Source organism: Aplidium turbinatum, chromosome 9, assembly GCF_918807975.1.
Source record: "Aplidium turbinatum chromosome 9, kaAplTurb1.1, whole genome shotgun sequence".
Lineage (NCBI taxonomy): Eukaryota > Metazoa > Chordata > Ascidiacea > Aplousobranchia > Polyclinidae > Aplidium > Aplidium turbinatum.
In genome coordinates this window covers 5,733,434-5,755,354 of record NC_137480.1, presented here as the reverse complement: position 1 = coordinate 5,755,354, position 21,921 = coordinate 5,733,434, and the positions used below count along the sequence as shown (strand labels likewise).

Genomic DNA, 21,921 nt, shown 5'->3' with positions numbered 1-21,921 from the left:
CAGCAATGAAACAAATTCCAATTTTATTTAAAGGTCAAAATTTAATATAAGCTCGTCTCTGAGCTCAAACGCTCGCTTGGTTACGTTTCCTCTTTAAAACCATCGAGTATTTGCATGAAACAGAAGTAAGCCTACGTGATGGTTTGCATCCATGTCAATGCACAGTTGCTTAAATAATAATCGGAAGTTAAGGGCTCATCCTTAACGCTCTAAAGCTCTAGTCTAGGCCAACTTACTAGGCTTAAACAGCTTTACAATCCTGAAACCAAATTCCCCCCTAAAAATTGCAAAATTCCCCCCTAGTGGAAAATTCCCCCCCCGGTTGGAAACCACTGACCTAGAACTTTCGATTCACTAAGCTGATACAATCATTGCTTAGAAATTGCCGTCTCTATGTTTATTTTTGTGGCTAAAATAGCAGATAGAGACAGCAGAAAAATGGTCTACCACAAGGGAGTGTTGCAGCCCCATCTTGTACAACATTTATACCAACGACCCACCAATCCATCCTGGTACAAGAAGCTTCCTATACCTTGACGATTTGTGTGTAACAACACAAACACTTCACTTCCACGGAGAGAGTACTCAGCGAAGCTCTGGATGGGTTGACAACATACTACACGGACAACCACCTGCGTGCCAACCCCAATAAAACCCAAGTCTGCGCATTCCACCTTAGATCCCGGGATGCATCACGTCAAATAAACATTTCCTGGAATGGAACCAAACTGGCACACTGTATCAATCACACATACCTCGGCGTCAAACTAGATAGGTCCTTCACATACAAATCCCATATCGAAAAAGTAAGAGCTAAGGTGGCTTCTAGAAATAATATTTTAGAGAAACTTGGAAACTCTGATTGGGGTGCCCTGCCTGATACAATACGGTCAACTGCTTTAGCCTTATGCTATTCGGTTGCAGAATATGCTTGCCCAGTGTGAGAACGCTCAGCACATGCCGAGAAAATTGACGCCATATTGAACCAAAGCTGCCGTTTGATTATAGGTTGTCTCAAATCAACCAACATCACGTCGCTGCACATTCTGTCTGGAATTTCTCCTCCCAACATCAGAAGAAGCGTGACCAGCAGAAAAGAAAGATCTTGCCAGGACATGCATTTGAGACACCCACTGTATGGCCAAACTCCAGCACACAGGCGTCTGAAGTCAAGAAAAAGTTTCCTTGCCTCAGTTGTCCAATTAGGTCAAGACGATGTCTCCGCCAATGGGCGGGTTCAACTATAGCAGGAGGGACTGGCAGCCCACCGAAATTGGCCAATATGGAGCTCTCACCCGTGGAGGGCCTTCCTCCCGGAAAGGGTGAACCGTGGAAGCATTGGCGGTTAGGGTGGCTCGTTTTTAAACTTTTTTAAAAAATTCTCTCGGGGTAGTGGGGAAATGGTGCCAATGAGTGAGAAAACGCTCATGACAAAATTTGAGATTCGTAACAAATTGTCTTCAGCCTCCTCATGGGGCTCAAAAATCGAAAAATGGGGTCAAAAACGAAATTTTTTCCAAAAATATTTTTAGTTTGGGTAGATACAATATTGTTTAGATATATCTAATTAACCTAAAAAAACAAATTGAAGTCATTTGAACTATTCCTTCAGCTTCCTCACAGCTTCTGAAAATTTCCATTTTGCTGAAAATTTCGCATTTTTGTTTGTGGTTACATAACTACAAACTTCGTCAGTGACGTAAATTCAAATAAAAGACGTCACTTTTTCCTACCAATTAACCCAATTTCATTAAAAAATGACGCAACAGCTCAGGGCAGGTCTATAAAGAGAAATACAATGACGTTTTATAGTTGGCAAAACGTCTAACGCAATTATATATTATGTAACCACAAACAAAAATGCGAAATTTTCAGCAAAATGGAAATTTTCAGAAGCTGTGAGGAAGCTGAAGGAATAGTTCAAATGATTCCAATTTTTTTTCTTAGGTTAATTAGATATATCTAAACAATATTGTATCTACCCAAACTAAAAATATTTTTGGAAAAAAATTCGTTTTTAACTCCATTTTTCGATTTTTGGGCCCCATGAGGAGGCTGAAGGAAGATAATTTGTTCCGAATTTCTAATTTTGTCATGAGCGTTTTCTCACTCATTGGCACCATTTCCCCACTACCCCGAAAAAATTTAAAAAAAAAGTTCAAAAACGAGCCACCCTATTGGCGGTGCCTCAACCGCTTAAGAACTGGCATTGGCATGTGTAAAACTTTGATGAGACACTGGAGGTATTCCATGGGGAGCACAAGTTGCAAATGCGGACAAGAGCAAACGATGCGACATCTACTCGAATGCCCTGACTTAAAAAAAGTGCTCTGCACAGGATTTGGCCGAGTTCAACGATAGAGCAAGAGCTTGCGTGATGCTCTTGGCTACTGCCGTGTGACACAGGATGAAGAATAAGTTTATGAGTCTTAAAATTTTCTTAATTATGCCCAATTGCTTTCTATCCCCCAAAATATTAGTAAACCGATGAGTACGATTCATAATGTAAAACCACACGTGTGCAACAACTTTACATCCAGAAGTTACAAATGAATTGTACAATTTACCGGTAAAAAAGAACACCGTTCAACTCTTACGACCTAACCGAGGTAATGGGTTTAAGGCCTTGCGAGTATGTTAACTGTCCACAATATACAGTAGATTCAGACGATAATTATTCTTCAATGAATCTTTCTTTTTTGTGGTATCCAGGTTACGTCCGGTCGTTGAAGATTTAGATTAATCGGACGGGAAAGCAACGAAGCCAATCTTCGTGTCCACATTCGGGCACGCCTTTAATTGTCTTGCCAAAGACACAGCCACATGCTCTTGAGCGGTGTCGAACCGACGCCCTTTCGAGTGTCGTTCCCAAGCTCTCACCACTCTGCGATGGATTATGGATTACAGACACTCGAGCCATCAACATTTTTTCTTAATTACAGTACTTCAATGTTTCGAATCTTAACAATTTACCGGCATTTCTACTGTCGATCTTCATTCTGCTATCTGATGCCATTCCAGCTGTATTCATGGATGTACGTCTCGTGTGAACGACAATGAATGCGTACGCAGCTGCGATGTACACGAATGCCAGAAAGTTGAACGTCGCAATCGCAAACGAGAATGCAAAGGCGTCATCTTTCGGTGTCTGGAAGAGCCGAGGTATACAGACGCTACTGGCGCTGTAATATCTAAATTGAATTGAGTTGTGTTCATACAACAGATACTATTATTGTTATTGCATTACTATAACTATTACAGACACTATATTACAAAAACTAGCTAAATGCCAAGCAAAAAAATAGAGACTTAATTTTTATTTCATTCACTAAACATTCTGCTTTAAAAAAGCAATTGTCAAGTATTTAAGTTACAACTCACCCAAATGTGTGGTGAATTTGAACGAACTGGATAAATTTAGATTATGCACAACGCTCTGAAATTCTTTCCAAGAAACAGCGGCTTGGATTTGTGTCAAAGTTTCATTGGGGTTTGTGGCTTGTTGGCTTGGTACATACGTCACTGATCTCATCGCCCAGGACTTAGCGGCATCAAAACTGACAACTGAATTGCTAAAGAACGATTTTTGCGAAGTTAATGCCGTATTGGCGAAGATGTATTGAAGGTTTTCAGTCAGAGGAACAAGAGCTAAAATAAAGGATAGAAGCCATCCAGTTCCAATCAAGAGGTACATTGTAGATGCTTTTGGCTTGGTCGAGGCTTCAAATGGCTGAAAATACAAATAACATTATGAAAGGTTTTAATATTATGTGCTGTAAATCATACAAACACAGCATAGGAGAAAGTGGGGCAAAGCGGAACAGTTTTCCAAACCTTCGTATAACTGTCGCTATATGCATAATACGAACATTGTTTCAAGTGACAATTATTACAACCCCAGTCTAGCATCTTCATACATCATCTCATTTTTTTGTTTCTACATGACTAATTTTACAGCACAAATTTAAAATAAAATGTTTGTTTCGCTTTGCCCCACCATTTGTGTATACGATAAACTTCGGTTGCTCGAATCAGATTGATTAATTCTTTATACCTTGTGTAGCACCTTGCAATTCACTTACAACATGCGTTCAATTTATTTATGCACAGCTACAGTCACAGCTAGGTAATCATCATAAGTCTATCATCAGGACTGAAGGGTGATAACATAATTCAACAACATAGACAGGTTCAACAAATGCAGAATATTGTTATGTATCGTTATATCTGCCTGATGTGTGCACGGCCAGCAAATCCTGGGAGATGTAAGGTTAATTTCCTTTGGAGGAGTGAAGATCCGTGGAAAAACGATGAGTAATTTAAAGTTATGACTGAGACAACATTAGGCTACATTGTATCAAAACAAATGAGCTACATAAAGTCGTAAATAACTTGAAAGCTTCGTTGAAAACTTGAAAAGAGTATGTGATCAGTGTTTCTTTTTTCTTCTGCGTCACAGTTGCATGCCGCTGATGCTGATAGGCACTATTCATAAAACTCTTAATTCACCACAATAGCTTTTCACTAGTTTTTAAAACGCTGATATTCCCTTGAATGACGATGATTTAGAGATCAAACTCTTAATTTACTACATACCTTCAAAACAACATACAAGCGGCATGAGGTTAACAGGATCATGGTGATCACTGATGCTTCACTTGAAAGCACAACAAGCACGCCCATCGCTGTACAAACCGAGCTAGATAACCATTCGAGTTGATGAAGGCAGAATGCACCATCGTATAAAACTCCTGCTATGCCAAGCATGATGAGGTATATTCCCATAAGAAGATCTGCGATTGCCAGATTGAGTAGCAGCATGTGATTTGTGCGCAGTGAAGTAGAGCTTGATCTTTCGAACGTTTTTGACATAGTCTTTATTTTTGTACATACAACAACCTAAGAAAGTATAATTAGTTATTTCAACATTGGCAAACAGTAAAAATTAGTCATCAAACAGCACTATAGCTGATGTATTGGTGGTTGGAGCAACCGATGAGCTTGCTTGTTTGCTTTCTGGTCATACTAGTTCGACTCCCGGCTTAAACCAGTTGTTGAAAACACATCGCTCACCTCTACCCTCTATCTATTGATGGATAGTTGCTGAAGAAAAGGAACTGGTCACCCTACTCTTGTTGGTGCCGAAGACTTGGTATAATGCTGACCTTATCTTCTCACCCTCGAATAAGATGATAAGGTTATAAAGTATCTATCATAAAGTCAGTCATACTGACTGCCAAAACGTTGAGAAACAAAGCTAGATGCCATTGGTAACGTCTTGTGGTAGTCTAGTTTGTAGTCACCAAAAAAACACAAGATATTAGTTAATAACAGACTATATTTTGCATTATTTTGCATTGGAAATACGAAAGATTGAAATTGAACATATTGTAAATAGCACATAGCAGTTAATTAGTGTTTACAGAGTAGAAAACAATGAAGAATATGAACATGATTAAATGAAATTTTAGTTATTATATCTCGTTTTCTTTATATGTCACAGCATGGTCACAATTATCTTGCAATTAAATCGTATTATCGTGCCACATTATATTTCCAAACAATAACGTTAAATTGCTTCTTTTTCTCGTCAAAATAGCAATACATTCCCTTAACTCTGACTAACTTATTGCACGTCAATCGATCAACATACCATATTCCCTGAGAACGCCGTTAGTCCCATTACCCATACAAGACCACGAAGAATCGGGTTTGCTATGAGTTGGTATCTGGAGGAAAAAAAATCTTCATTTCTGGCTTCCACTGTGGTTGGACATTCATCACTTGCATCACTGCAATCTTGATGACCATCAAATTTCTGGTGACAATAGAAGCGTGAAATATCAGTTTGGTTCACTTCTGGGTCACTTTCTTGCATGAGTGCATGAGAAGTAATCCAGTTGGAAGAGTGATTTTTTGCGCCATAAACGAAAATTCAAATGAAATTATATTGCATTTTCCAGACCAGAAGGGATATTCACTTTTATTGAGAGATAATTCTTTGTATTTTTAGAGGTAGGCAGCCTACATTTATCGTTGAGTTGAATTTATTTCCAGGAGTATTTTTACTGTTGAATATTTACTGGAGTAAATTTTTATAGAAGAGTGTTTAGTTGGGAGATTTTTAGTGGAGGATTCTTACCGATAGCCACATCATAAATTTTAATCGAATATAAAGCTTTGAAATCTAATTGTGACGGGTGTACGTTAGCTAGGATGGGTAAGAACTAAAATGTTAAAACTTTCCATTCAATCCCATGCAAATGCTTGCATAACCACTGATAGTTACCAGTACAGCATCCACAAATTAGCACAACGATCTGTTAATGCGGCTTGGAGAAATAAACTTAAGAACACATCATCTTAACCCACTCTAAGAGCTTCAGACTGGAGGTATCACATTGGTAAGTTGATGAAACTTTTTGGTCTACATTACCATAATTTGCATGAAGATGAATATTACACTGGTCTACAAATTTCAACTTTTTTTTTCAGGTTTGGGTTTTGACAACTGATTTTGGCTAACTTTGGGGCGCTGAATCTGAAAATGAACTCAGATTTTCTCTATCACATCAAGTTTTCTTTCTATCGTTGCCACTATTAATGAAATTGACCAATTTTTACCCTTTTTAGTGCAGTAAAATGTCAAATAAAATTGTTTTCTGACAGCTATAAACTTTCAAACATGGAGATATTTTTACACTAAATTCATAAATTGGTTCAGATTTCCTTTAAAATAAAAAAAATTCCTGTTATGATAATAATCGTAATAGGACATAGTAGAGATTGGTAGCGTTGAGTTTTTCCATGCTGGCTTGAACTCCCTGTCTTGGCTTCTCAGGTGTTATCTGTGGGTCAGCTGCTATCTCTGTGCAGCAGGGTTACCAGATGTAAATTTGGCAAGGAGCCAACTGCACGTTCAAAAAGTGCCAAAAAAGAGCCAACTTTTTAAACAAGGGGCCCAATTTCGTTTATTGTAACAATATAGAAGGGCTTCTTCTAGAAATGGGATTACCACAGTATGATGCAGACGAATGGAGACTTTTCATTGATAGCTCCAAACAAAGTTTGAAGTGTGTTCTACTTCACAATGGTAACGTGTACGGTTCTATTCCGATAGGACATTCGGTGACAATGAAAGAAGAGTATCAGGACATCAAAACCTTTCTTGAAAAGTTAAAGTACCATGAGCATGGTTGGCTCATCTGTGTAGATTTAAAAATGGTGAACTTTTTGCTGGGGCAACAAAGTGGCTACACCAAATACCCATGTTTCCTATGCTACTGGGACAGCAGGGCCAAGGATCAGCACTGGAACAAAGAAGAGTGGCCTCCAAGGCTCACCTTGACACCTGGAAACAAAAATATCATACGTGATCAGTTAGTTGATATCAAAAAGATCCTCTTGCCTCCTCTTCACATCAAATTTGGTCTCATGAAACAATATGTAAAAGCTTTGGATCATGAAGGAGAGTGTTTTAAGTATATATGTTATGCTTTTCCTGGTCTCAGTGAAGAGAAAAAAAGAGCTGGGATTTTCAATGGACCACAAATCAGGCAATTGTTAAAGGATAAAAATTTTGTAAAATCAATGTTGCCATTCGAGGCTAGAGCTTGGAATGCTTTCGGTGCTGTTGTGAGAAATTTTTTGGGAAACAGAAAAGCAGAAAATTATAAAGATCTTTTAAGGAAGCTACTGCTTAGTTTTGAAGATTTGGGATGCAGGATGAGCATCAAAGTTCACTATTTGAAAAGCCATGCGGATGAGTTTCCAGAAAATCTTGAGAAAGTTAGTGAAGAACAGGGTGAACGTTTCCACCAGGATTAAAATTATGCAGGAACGTTATCAAGGTCGGTGGGATTGTCATGATGGCCGACTATTGTTGTAGTTTTAAAAGAGAAATTCCAGATGCTGCTCATAAAAGAAAGTCCCTCAAAAGAGCCTTTTTAAGCTTATAAGTGAAGAGTTCATATTTATGAAAGCTCTTTTTTTGACTGTTTCTGAACTCGCCCTGCCCAAGTCCCTTTGAGTCAATCTTTATTTTGGCACTTTGCTATTTCTGTGTGTGTCTTCAGAATTTCTGCACTCCATTGGAATGTCTATGTGCATATTGTGTGAACTGTAGGCTATAATTCAGAAAATACCTTGTCACTGTCCTATCGACATGTTCGTCAGCATAATGTAGCGTTTGATGTTATTATGGTTGCTCTTTTGCATGCCTATTTTTTATTCCAAGGCATGAAATTTTAATAAAGACAACACAAATTTGTGTGAATATAATATAGAATGCTTGTTTGTTAATTAAAGCTAGATTATTGCAGGTAAAACAGTGTTTATTGCATCAGAATTCCTTGTTTTGACAACAGAGGGGGGGGAAAATTGATTTTTTTCAAAAATTAGGGATATTTCATATCTCAAAAACGTGATGTGATAGAGAAAATCTGAGTTCATTTTCGGATTCAGCGCCCCAAAATTAGCTAAAATGGGTTGTCAAAACCCAAACCTGAAATTTTGTGTAGACCAGTGTTATGTTTTATACTTGATTAAGATTGTAAAACTTACTTTATCTTTGGATACAAATAAAGGACTTTTACTTTCGCAGTAAAATCTTCCATCTGAAGGGCACCCCATTTCGTCGGAATTGTCGTCACAATTGATGTGCAAATCACAAACAAATTTATTTTCAATTGATATCTGCACGATATGTTTTGTCACTGAATAGACGTTGCAAACAATTTGACAATTTTAAATAATATAAAAGCCATATTTTCTCTCTCTGGACACATACATTAATGCAGCGTTCCAACTGTTTGGCTAGTAAGCCAATTTATGCTTTTTGGTCTAGACAAATTGCAATTAAAACAAGGTTTCTTTACCAGCTGCAGATGCATTATCTAACAAATGCATTTTGCTTTATAACCACCAACAGGCTTCAACATCGTGGGCTAGGCTTAAAGGACCAGAAAGGTTTTACTGGTCTTCACTTATCTTTTCAACCTGTAATAGCGACTTTTGTTGTGGTTTTCAGTCCAGCGTTTTTCATACGTTAGTTTTGAAGGAGGAATGTAGTAATGGCTCACTTTTGTTTTTTGAAGAGCGGGACAGTAGAATCGATGGGTGCAAATATTTCTGTCTTCATCTGATTTGTCATCGCAATCATAAACACCGTCACAAACTTTGTTTGTAGGAATACTGATTAAACCTCTAGCGAGACAACGAAATCTGTCATCGCAAGTTTCCTCGTCCACTTTATTAACAGTGCAATCAATCACTCCGTCACAAATTTGCTTTGCAGTCAATTCGATCTTGTCTGGAAGGGTAAACGTCCAAAATGAAGTAGACCTGGCCTAAAAAAGTGTATTAAAGAAAAAAGTAATCTTGAGTGATATTGGTTGTGGTTAATATAAAAGGAGAAGTTAAAAGGAGTATCCATTAAAGATAAGATAGAACAGCTTGAAGTAATGGAAATTAAATTAATCTAACGAACTCCAATAATTAGTTGTAATCAGAAACTAATAAAACAATGTAAACTTACCTCAACGAAACACTCCGGATAGCTTGGATAAGGTTTTGTTTGTTTAGTTAAAGCGCAACGATGACGCAAATCATTCATGCACTTTGCGAAACACTCCTCCTCATGGCATCCGCATCCCTCTGACAGACTTGCACCATTAAATAATGACGCACATTCCTCTTTTACTCCACAAAGTACGTCAATGTTATTGGAACAAGAAGTCTGACATCTTAAAAGTTGCAATGGCAGGTGTCATGCAGGGATTTGGGAAACTTGTTTTGACAAATTGTTTGCAAATTTTGTATGGATGAATGATCAAGCGGGGAGGTTTTTATTTTGTGCAGAAATGTATAAATTATCATAAACTAGCAGAGCTTTGTTTCCTACTATCCAACTGAAAGCAGTTAAAAGACACTCTGCACACCACTACACGTGATCACGTGTTGCTTACCAATACGATTTAATTTATTTCATGTTTAAGAGACTGAATAAAATTTTCTTTATTTAAATTCTACATAGTGTTTATTTAAACATTATTTGGTTAAGATATTGATGGCTTTGACCATTATTTCAGTGATAAAAGGTTTCTTATATAGTTCTCGTCGTGTGATCTTCTGGGGCGAGGGTCTATATTTTTACTACCCCAGATTCACGATGTTCCCCGACTAAGCTGGAACGCTACTAGAGAGCAGCCACTCTTTGGTTTCGTTATCTAAGATGCGCAGACCTTCCACTCCGTTAGATGACTTGAAGATGGTACAGTCATTGATAATGTGGTCGGCGGTCTGTTTCCTGGTGCCACATTCACAAGAGCAAGAGGTCAATCCCCATTGGTGCATGGTAGATCAGAAAAGCCCGATGCTCGTGCGGAGATGGTTGAGGCGCACCTATGCCTGTCTGTAATGTCAGGCCGATGGGGTTGGTGTTGCGAATGGAGCCTGGTTGTGCTTGACTTCCACTGAGGTCAATTTTTTTCTGCCAAATTAGTCACAGATATATTCGGTGATCAGAAGTTGAGCGGCTGGCACGAATGGGTGTCTTGATTTCAGTCGACGGGGTCGCTCGTTTAAGGGAGCTTGGAGTAAAGAAGATGATTGAGCTCCAATGACTATCGACTAAGTGACAGAGTGGTTTCTTCGCGACCAAGCTCCACAGGTAGGATGCCAGCAAGAATGGAAAGATTGTCTAATCTTGTGAGATCACTGTGCGCAGAGAGCTGTTGATGGCAGTGTCAATGTTGTGGTAGTGAGCACTACGGCACTAAACAAGTGCACAGTACTGCTTAGGAATAGACACTTTGTGTATAGCAGCCCTAGCCTTCCCGCTCGAACCTACCATGCGATGACAGTTTCTTGTGCAGTGACACCAAATGGTAGCGGTACATGATCGATCTGTCTAAGACTTTAATGTAACCCTGAGATATTTTGGTTCGAGAAAGAAAGACAGAGAGTTTCCGTTTTTCTGGGCATTCAGCTTACGATAAGCTTCCAGGTTGTGTTAATGGAAAGCTGCTGCCACAGTTTTGGTTTCGCTGAACTTAAGTCTGAATTTTTGGAGATAAGCTGAGAGGGTTTTTATGTCCTGGCTCAGAGTGTCTTTAGGTTTTCCCACGACTTTGAGGAATGGAGAATTGCCAGGCCATCTGCGTATGCGTATTTCGGGGAGACCGTGCTTGGCAGATCGTGGATGTAGGAGAAGTGGAGCCAAGATTGATCCTGTGGGACACTGTTTTTCAGGTGTCTCAGTCAGCTTTGCCGAGAGTTGCCGGTGGTGAGGGTGAAGCTTCGATTCATGACAAGTTACATGATCATATGTCAGTTTGGAAGCAGGTGAAGCAGCTTGAAAGAAAGGACACGATGCCATATGGTATCGTAAGCAGCTGCAAAATCTAAAAAGACAGCAATAACTTTATTTTTGCACCAAAGTAATCTTTGGCATTGTCTCAACAGGTAATAATCTTGGGCAAGCTCATATTTTTCTAATCACACATATCTGAAGTGCAAAATATTCTAAACTTATTTGTATATTTTTCAAAAACGTATTTTTTATGACACGTTCCATTGGTGTCACTGCGCAAGAAACTCCCATTGCGCTTTGCGCTGTTCAAGCGCTTGGCAGGCTCTAGCTGAAGTACGAGGGCTGATACTTTGCGTATAGCAGCCATCGCACTTGCCTACTTCTCAGCAGAGTACTGTGCACTTGTTTGGTGACGCAAGGCTCACTGCCACAACATCGACACTGCCATCAACAGCGCTCTGCATTCACTGACCGGATGCCTCCATCTCAATCCGATAGGCAATCTTCCCATTCTTGTTGGTATCCAACCTGCTGAGCTTCGTCGCAAAGAAGACACTTTGTCTCTCGGCCGACGGGCATAGGAGTCCAAGCATCCTTTCCATTTCAAGATCCTTGTTCTCCCAAGAGAGCATCCCATCGACTGAAATCAAGACACCCATTCGTGCCAGCCACTCTACTTCTGCTTAACGAACCTGACGAACAAAACATATCTGCGGCCATTGGTTCGATCATAAATGGAACTCTCAATGGAAGTCAAACACCACCAGACTTCATTCGCTTATACCCGATGCCGACACACGTTTCACCGGCCTGACACTACAAAGACAAACATGGGTGCGCCTCAACCGTCTCCGTAAAGACGTCGGGCTTTTCCACTCAACTATGCACCGATGGGAAATGGCTAATTTTTCTGCTTGTGAATGTGGTGCTGAGGAACAGACCACATCATCAACGATTGTACCATCTTCAAGCCACCTAATGGAGTGGAAAGTCTGCGTGTCTTGGATGATGAAACAAAAGACTGGCTGCTTTCTGGTAGCCTTCCAGCATAGTCATGGAACATCGTGAATCTGGGGTGGTGAAAGGATAGACCTTCGGCACCAGAGGCTCACACAACGACGACAATGGCAAGTTCCATGATCATATGAACCATATGTCGATTTGGAAGCAGTTGAAGCAGCTTGAAAGTTAGATCGCGGTGTCGCAAAGTATCGTATTCAGTTGTAAGACCTAGAAAGACAGCTCAAGCTTTTTTGACTCAAAGCAATCCTCGACGTCTTTTGTCATTTATCTCATAATCCACCACAGATAATAATTTTGGGCAACCTCATGATTTTCTAATCGTACATACCTGAAGTGTAAAATTTTCTAAACCTTCTTGTATTATTTTTCAAATACGATATTCTTGCATGGAATATAAGCAGAAACAAAATGTATTGAAAATTATTATTTATTTGTTATTAAAGTTAGAATGAACAAAAAGTCTAAAATTAATCATTGTATTGACAAATGTGTTTTCCAAACCTGCATTCTTGACCACAATTAACTGCCTTGGTGTCCATACATTTCAAAGTTACCCCGCAATATTCGCTTCTGTATAAAAGAAAACAAGGCAAAACTGAAAGTTTTCGATAAGTAAAAATGGCAAAGCATTTAAATTTTTAACTTTGGCATGTGATTCACTCACTCCACAGATTGTGCGTTTAAAAATTATACAATAGTAGCCATAACAATTTCAATACGTCCTCAATTTTACCTGTGCTTTCATATATGGTAAAACACAGTAGTTTTCATACTTTCACTTTTTTAAAGACATTTTCATAAGACAGTCATTGATCTTGATATTTGTCGTTCAGTACTAAAACGGCCCTTCATATGACAGATAAGGTTGAACCATGAAATGGAAGATAATAATTACCTCTCATCTCTATTGTCTGGACAGTCAGCAACAGAATCACAAACTGAAGTGCGGTTTATACAACTACCATCTCCACATGACACTTGTCCAATGGAACACGAATTTGTGTCAGTCTTTCTAAAGGAATTGAAGACATCAGAGTTAATTGTGTGTGACAGAAGCACCTTCAAATCTAGTTTCATTTGTTCAGTTTGAGCTAACATGTATTGCCAAACAGAGATTTATCCAACTTATACACCTCTTTGAACTTACTAGAAATTCGGTGCACGTCTATAAAGCTAAACGTTCTGCTTCCATTTTAACCCTTATTAGCACAGGGATTTTAGGTAACTTAATCGGCACAGATGTTGACAAATTGTCAACATGGCATTTCCTTGTGTTTTTCGATACAAATGCGCTGTTTTCAAAGTGAAGTTGTTACTTTAGATGATTTGATGTTGATAAAACCTTAACAAAACAATCATTAATTCTAATTGGGAGGTCTGCTTCCTCCCCAGGACATAGTTTTAGCTTACTAGCTCTCAGATAAAATGCAAAGAAGTCTTAACAAGCGAAGTTTTGCCACGTATATTTCAAACACAAAAACGAACAAACGTGGAGCACTACAACAAATCATTCAGCATCCTAGCAATATTGGATCTTCTGAAGTTTTTTGTGTCGTGGGCAAACCCGCGGCTACAAGTGACACATGCATATCGAGTATGCTTTGCAGATCTGCAGCATCTTCCCGGTTTGATACTTTGAACTGTGCGATGGAAAGTGCTTGAAGTAGCAGCATCGATAAACCCCAACTTTTCGGCAAGTAGTTTAGTTTCTCCAGCCAATTTTCTTTTGTTGACATACGGTTGAGCAAGCTGAAAGCTAAGTTGTTTGAGAAAATCTGTTTTTTTGCTGCTTTTCCCATTGCCCCTCATTATGAGAAATGCGTTGTTACCGGCAACATTTATCAAATTGTAATTTATAATCATTGGCCAACAATTTGTTTTCCTCAAGTAATTGAATTCTTCACAGTTTTCATTAAGAGTGTCAACTCCACCATTATGTTTGTTATAATGCATGATAACTGTAGGTTTCTTGTGAGAGTCAGTGATGGAAACAGAAGAGTGTGAAGAAGAAATCATGAGGACATTCCTGTTTCGTTTTGGTGCATATGACAATAGCATAATCTTGTTCAAATGGTCATACAACGCTTCAGTACTTTCCACCTCTCTTCTCTTGCTGATTTGAGCTGCGATGGAACTTCACGGCGACTAGCCATTACTGTTCCTACCAATGTAAGATTTTAAAGCAAAAGATTGCAAACCAAACTATGAGATGTAAAACATCTGACAACGTATATATCCCGACCACTACCAAAGTAAACAGAACACAGGTTCATCACTATATCATTTGCAAGATTTCTGTGAGGAGCCGAGTCGAGTTCACTTCCGGAATAAATAATGCCACTTAGAGCAAAACCTGATGTGGCTTCACATAGCCAAAAGAACTTTACACCATATTTCCTTGGTTTCGATTGTATGTATGTTCTTCCAGGAATTTTGCCTCGATATCTGACCAGTTGTTCATCCACAGTCTATGCTTCCTTAGGGATGTAGGCGTTGTGCAGATTGCTGTTGAATGCTTCCCACACCTCTCGAATAGCAGCTAAACTGTCGTCCCTTTGTCTTTCTGGTCGATTGCGATAGTTATCAAAACGCATGCATCGTAGCAGAAATTTGAATCGATTTAGTGCCATAGCCACTCCATAAAATGGCCTACTATCAAGAGGATCCCACAATTGACATAAATCGGTGAAGTTATCTTTGTCCAAGCCAGCACGTATCATAATTGCAAGACCAGCCTCAACTTCTTCAATTGTGAAGTTTTTGTGTTTAGAATTAGGCAACAGCTTACATCCGTGTCTCATGTCCCTTGCTTTTCTGTTCGTCTCACGTATTATCTGAAGTATAATTTCAGGCCGATAAAATAATTTGAAGGCATGCAATTAAAGTTCAGGAGCAGCATCAATCCGAGGCTGTTGCGTCAAAATATTTCTTCTTCTGAACTTGCCTGGAAAAGGATTTGCATAATAGGTTGCATTGCCAGCTGTTATTGGTACTTGATCTTCATCTTCTGAGGAACCATCATTAGATTCTTGATTTGTATCACCACCAGTCTCGTCATCTTCACTTTCTTCCTCAAAGACATCTATATCGGACAGTTCCTCCTCTTCCAAAGGCAGTTCATTAACATCTGGTATGGACTCACATTCACTACTACTTTTAGCCTCAGCATAAGAGTCGCTATCAACATCATCTGAAGTTATTTGCAGTTGTCTTAGGGCCTCTTGATATGAAAATCTTCTCTGTCTGTCTATCAGTAAATTTGCACCTTACTGTAATTAACCGAAACAACCTTTGAATTTCAAATAGTTAGCATTTCATGTAAGAGCTAATACACATGTAAAGTCTTGTAAAAGCTAGTTAGAGCTAAGGCAAACGTTTCCAACACAATTGCTTAGGCAGTATTTTTCTTCTGAGTTATATCAACTGGCAGTCTAACTCCTCCTAGACTGGCAGTCTAACTCCAAATGGCAGTCTAACTCCTCCTGGCAGTCTAACTCCAGTCTGAGTAGGACCTACTCAGATAGCTTTTCACTAAATACACGTGCAACTTTCCTGCACGTCGCCGGTTATCACTTTGTGATAAAAGCTACCTACTGTATAAGGGTTTTAAATTTCAAACTCCTATAGTTTCTGATTGTTGACATTTTGTCAACAGATGTGCCGATTAAGGTAAAACGCAAATAACTCATTGTGGAAACAATTTAACGTTTTGAAATCGCTACAGCAGTAAGCTACTCAGAAGTTCTCCTTCGTCACTGAATGTTGTTGAGCTAGTGCATAAGGGGCGAGAGCAATCTCACACAAAAAAGTCGATGTTGACAAAATGTCAACGCATGTGCTGATAAGGGTTAAATAAGCCATGACACCACACGGGTGTGGCAGACTCGATGACCAGTTCGGTCCTTCTGTCACTCCCATCGTCATCAGCAAACAACCTAGCTCACATTGTAATCTTGTACTGTTTTTTTTTCGCATGTGCTGATGATGCAAAACAAAAGAACTTCTTCTTCTGCTAGTTCATACCGAATTATTTTGGAGCTTTAATACAGGGTTTATGTGTTGTAACACAAATTTATAAAATAGATAAAACAAAAAAATTGCCTTTTTATATTTCGACAAACAGAAGAATCTTGAGTAAAAGACATAAATAAATCAAAATCATGAAAAAAAAACGACATGTCCAATTGTCCACTCGTTTGTTCACATGTTCAATAGGGTGGATCGATTTAGGTGGGTAAAACACTTTTTTCTCATTTTGCTTAGCTTGGGGTTGGAAAACTTGCCATTGGGTGTATAGAACATTGTGTAAACAATTTATTTCGATCGAACAAATTTTTGATCTGCCACCAGCCGCTTGAAAATTTATTATTTCCTTCTACATTAAGGTGCATCAATTTAGGGGGGTGTAAAACTTGTTTCCTCATTTTACTCAGCTTGGGTAGCCAAAACTTGCCAATGGGTATATAGAACACTGTGCTAAAACTATATTTTGATCAAACAAATTTTTGATCTGCAACCAGGCCATTACTCATTGACTAAAACCGCAAAAATACATGCAAATGTATTTGAATTTGACGTTAGCATAGAGATTTGTTGCAATGCAATGGAAATGATAATATGCATCAAACTTCCTCGCTTTAGATGAAATAGTCACGTTTCGATTCAAACTTGGGCATTTGTTGTCGTGATTCAATGCGTGAGCGTATAAATCCATCTCGCGAATTAAACCCTCACACCGCCGCTGAAGCTTCCGTCACCAACTTGACGCACCTTTCCACCACCTGCGTGTGACACGGAAATCGAGGTAACAAAAGTTCTGGAGTGTCCTTAGCTGCAATCATGTCTCCTAGTTTTTGGTCTTTCATATTTCTTGTCACAGGCGGCTCCGTAAGATCGAGAACCTGACAGTCAACTAGGCCCATATCGTAGTATTCGTTGGCGTCAAACTTTATGGGCGGAATGCAGAATCGTCGCACTGTTCTCTGTTCGCGATGTCTTGATCGAGCATTTTGAATTCGCTTAAGTCCAAGCTCACGGATTATCTGCCTCTCATCTGTGATCATGGCCAACGTAATGTTTTCTGAGTGTGCAAAGTATCCATTTCTCTGGAGAAAAGTATGGTGTATTTGCATCAGACATGTATTTGCATATCTGGATAGACTAACAGCTGGACCACGTGAATTTTCCTGTCCTCTTGGATAAGCTCTTGCTTTGTGTATGGAGCATCTTCCCAAAAAGTTCGAGAATATGCGTCTTCCTGCGTTTGAGATCGCCGCAGATCACGTTGTTACATCCAGGCACAGCAACCAATGGATTGTGCGTTCATCGAGCGTTGTGAGGTCCACACTCCATATATCTGTCCTGGGATCGACATGCAGGACATTGGTAGATAACGTGTTATGCAGTCTGAGATTCTGAGGCACATGCACAAGATGGTGAGTCGGTGAGGCCCCATTGAAACATGTTGCTGTTGATATGGCCCACCCCAGTCAGCAAGCGATTGAGCTTCACCCATTCCTTCCGAGGTTGTTCTGCTCAGGCTGGAGTGTTTTGGTATTGGGAGGAACTGTGAATTGGGTTGGTCTCGCAACTTCTCTCCATTCACTGGTCCAAACTTCGGTAATGTGGAAGTTGGACTTGCAGATATCTGCAGCATGTCCGTAAAAGGGGCGTCGAGATTTCAAGCGCTGGGGCATTTGAGGGTGCGAATTTAGGACAATCTGGTTGAGGGAGTGGTCATCCCTTGACATAGCTTGTAAAACTAGACTGCGTACGTGATTTTCCCTACGCAGTCCACCTAGGGCGATGCGGATAGCACAGGCTAAAAGTCGGTGGGTATTGGAAGCAGGCAACCAGTGATTATTCTCATGGTGGTGTTGAGGGCAGTGTCAATTTTGCTAGTGTGTGCGCTGCGGCACCAAGTGGGGGAAGCATGTTCGGAAGTGCTGTAAACAAGTGCAAGAGCACTTGTACGGAGTGCAGATGTACTAGAACCCCAGGATGTTCCAGCTAAGCATCTCATCAAGTTGTTGCGTACTGATAGCTTAGCATGTAGGGCTTCAGCATGGTGTTTGTATAGGCTATTAATTGTCAATCGAGATTCACTCCTAGGAATGTGGGGCACGGGTTGTGTGGGAGTGGGTTTCCGTTGAGACTGACAATGGGCGCGTAGATTCCATGTTGCAAAGGTGAAAAGGTGTGACAGTGATCTTTGCCATGCTCAGTTTCAGCATCCAAAGCTTCAGGTAGTCTGCGATTTGGGCCATGTCATCTGTAAGTGCTTCCTCTACCACATGCAGAGATGGGCAAGATCACCAGTATTGGTGGTCTTGAAGATCAAGATCAAGATCACCAAGAATAGGTGATCTTGAAGATCAAGATCACCAAACTATGTGATCTTGAAGATCAAGATCGTGATCTTGAAGATCAAGATCACTTTCAAGATCACTTTTTGTGTAGCCTGCTTGAAAAAAAATGAAGTTTTTGATCAATGATGTTGCAAAAAATAATAACTATAAGCAATCTGGGTAAAGGTATATAGTTGGTATTGCTAACTTTTATTTTTAACTACTCGATCGCTGGCTTAAGAATTGTAATAAGTTAGTGACTGTTGCTATTATAGGCCTATCAATTGTTGACGTAGTTTGCTTAGAATCGCAACGTCACCCCCAAGGCCGAGGTTAATTACAGTAGTACTGAAAAGTCGCAAAATTTGCAATTAGTTTTATACTTTTTATTTATAATAAATAAATAAAAATAAACTTTGAACCGCATCATTTTTTACCAAATTTTTGTATGGTTAATGTGGGAGTTTTTATTCGTGTTACTAAGTAGTTTTCACTTTCACTGCATTATGTAAATGTTTATTGCAACATTTACCCACCTGGCAACTTTGATACTGTTGTCTGCTATTATAAAAGTTCAGAGGTTTGCGGTCTGACAAACCGCTCCATACTCAGACCCTAAACAAGTCTTGGTCTGATTGATTTGCTGCAATAGACCACTTTACATGACCAAAGTCGGCTAGAATCCAGATTTTTTAACACCGCCATTCTAGACTTTTGAAACATCTAAAATTGGGTCAATAAAAGCAAACATTTCTTTAAAATTCACATTTAATCATTTTTCATTATACGTCAACATAAAGTACACGGAAGTTGACTTCTTTATTATGACCAACACAGAAAACTTTTTCAATTTTGAAATGGCAACACTGACCAGATTAGATGGATACTTTAAATCGTCTTTTGTTGGGCACATATCATATTAACAGTGGCTTAATGTTAGTAGTTGCCACTACCTACTTTGTACAGTACGAGTTCTAAAAAAATGCCTCTATGTAGGAAGTAAAATTCAATTTTAAAGTGATCTTGATCTTATTATTCTTCAAGATCAAGATCACACAAAAAAAAGTGATCTTAGATCAAGATCAAGATCACCAAAAAAAAAGTGATCTTGAAGATCAAGATCAAGATCACGATCTTGATCTTCAAGATCACTTGTGATCTTCAAGATCAAGATCATGCCCATCTCTGACCACATGTCAGTACTTGTCAGAATGGAGTAGTGCCAGATCATCAGCATAGCCGTACTGGCGTGACGTAGTCTCTGGCATGTCACTGATGTAGATGTTAAATATAGTAGAGGGGATAACCATGATCCTTGCAGAACACCGTCTCTTAAGCGGCTGGGCCGGCTGCACTGCCCATCACTCGTCTTCAGCAAAAATGTCCGATTTGTCAGAATGTTGGCGAGAAATCGCACTACCATTTTGCCTGGGATCATGCGGAGGAGCTTTAGGGTTAGCCCTTGGTGACACACAGAATCATAGGCAGCAGTGAGGTCTACCAAGATTACTCCTGCTTTGTTATTGCCCTTCTCGAAACTTTTCTTGATATCCTCGGTCAGCTTGACTGCTTGACTGCTTGATGAGTCGTACAGCGTCCGTGCCGAAATCCAACTTGTTCTTTTGGTAGTTGGAGATCGACAACTGGCTCGACTCTAGTTAGCAGGAGCCGTACCAGGATCTTATATGGGACGCAGAGTAGTGATGTTGGACAATAGCTCTTGAATCATCCGCTGACTTGTTTGGTTTAAGTAGTGCCACTGCAGTTGCCTTTCGACAGATTTTAGGTATGGCCTGGAGGGTCAGGCAAGCATAATGGAAGCTTTTCTCATGCCAAACATTTGGGACCACAGTGCCTTAAGAATTCTGGAGGGATATTATCGGGCCCTTGTGCTTTCCCACTTTTAACTTGTTTTGACTGATGCAAGTTCTCTGGTGCTGAAGGGGGCTGACAACTGGCAATCTGAGCTTGGGGAGTTCCAGAGCCACCTGCATTCCTGCTTCACTGCAAGGGCGTGCTTCTTATTTGCCACTTTACATTTGCCATTGGTAGTGATAATCTGTGAGCTTGGACTTAAGCGAATTCGGAATGCTCGATCAAGCCATCGTGAATAGAAAACAGTGCGACGATTCTGCATTCCGCCCATAAAGTTTGACGCCAACGAATCCTACGATATAGGCCTAGTTGACTGTCAGGCTCTCGATCTTACGGAGGCTCCTGTAACAAGAAACATGGGAAACAAAGAAGGAGACATGATTGCAGCTAAGGACACTCCAGAGCTTTTATTTCCTCGATTTCCGTGTCACACGCAGGTGGTGGAAAAGTGCGTCAAGTTGGTGACGGAAGCTTCAGCGGCGGTGTGAGGGGATTCGCAAGATGGATTTATACGCTCACGCATTGAATCACGACAACAAATGCCCAAGTTCAAATCGAAACGTGACTGTTTCATCTAAAGCGAGGAAGTTTGATGCATATTATCATTTCCATTGCATTACAATAAATCTCTATGCTAATGTCAAATTCAAATATACATTTGCATGTATTTTTGCATTTTTAGTCAATAAGTAGATGGTCTGGTTGCAGATCAAAAATTTGTTTGATCGAAATATGGTTTTAGCACAGTGTTCTATATGCCCAATGGAAAGTTTTGGCTACCTAAGCTAAGCAAAATGAATAAAAAAGTTTTACACCCCCCTAAATTGATCCACCCTAATGTAGAAGGAAATAGTAAATTTTCAAGTGGCTGGTGGCAGATCAAGATGTCGTCAGATTACATTCTAATTTTGCACAACTGTTTTTGGTAGTAACTGGCAAGTTTTCCAAACCCAAGCTAATAAAAATTTTATAAAAAGTGTTTTCACTCCACCCTAATGTTCAATTGTCCACGCGTCATAGTTTTTATTATTGTCCACGCGTCACGATTTTAATTAAAAAAAATGTGAATAATAATGAATAAATAATGATCAGATGCCTTGACTGATCCATTGCTATGAATACGTAATAAGCTTGACAGGTGATGGTAAATTTTGCAACTCAATAACTCACATGGTGGCTATACTTTTCGACACCACATCATCACATATTTTTGGCAGTTCTCTCTCACACAAGCACTCATCTGTCAAATCAGCACAGTCTATGACTCCATCACAAACTTTACGATGCGGTATAATCATGGACCGATCCAGGCAGTAGAAACAAAGTGAATCCTTGAAGGTTGTGGAAGGGAGAAAACGCAGATCT

At 39.6% G+C, this 21,921-nt stretch overlaps 1 protein-coding gene across 1 annotated transcript in view; it reads right to left on the bottom strand.

Annotated features, from left to right (window-relative positions):
• Positions 1-21,921, bottom strand: part of LOC145777496 (uncharacterized) — a 33,965-nt gene that overhangs the window by 4,611 nt on the left and 7,433 nt on the right. Inside the window, exons 5-14 of the mRNA XM_082588878.1 lie at positions 21,727-21,921; positions 13,230-13,346; positions 12,836-12,904; positions 9,536-9,743; positions 9,081-9,347; positions 8,563-8,694; positions 5,654-5,818; positions 4,597-4,899; positions 3,375-3,730; positions 2,974-3,191 (exon numbers count right to left, since the gene is read on the bottom strand). Of these exons, the coding sequence (XP_082445004.1) occupies positions 2,974-3,191; positions 3,375-3,730; positions 4,597-4,899; positions 5,654-5,818; positions 8,563-8,694; positions 9,081-9,347; positions 9,536-9,743; positions 12,836-12,904; positions 13,230-13,346; positions 21,727-21,921 (2,030 nt within the window). The remainder of the gene's footprint in view (positions 1-2,973; positions 3,192-3,374; positions 3,731-4,596; positions 4,900-5,653; positions 5,819-8,562; positions 8,695-9,080; positions 9,348-9,535; positions 9,744-12,835; positions 12,905-13,229; positions 13,347-21,726) is intronic.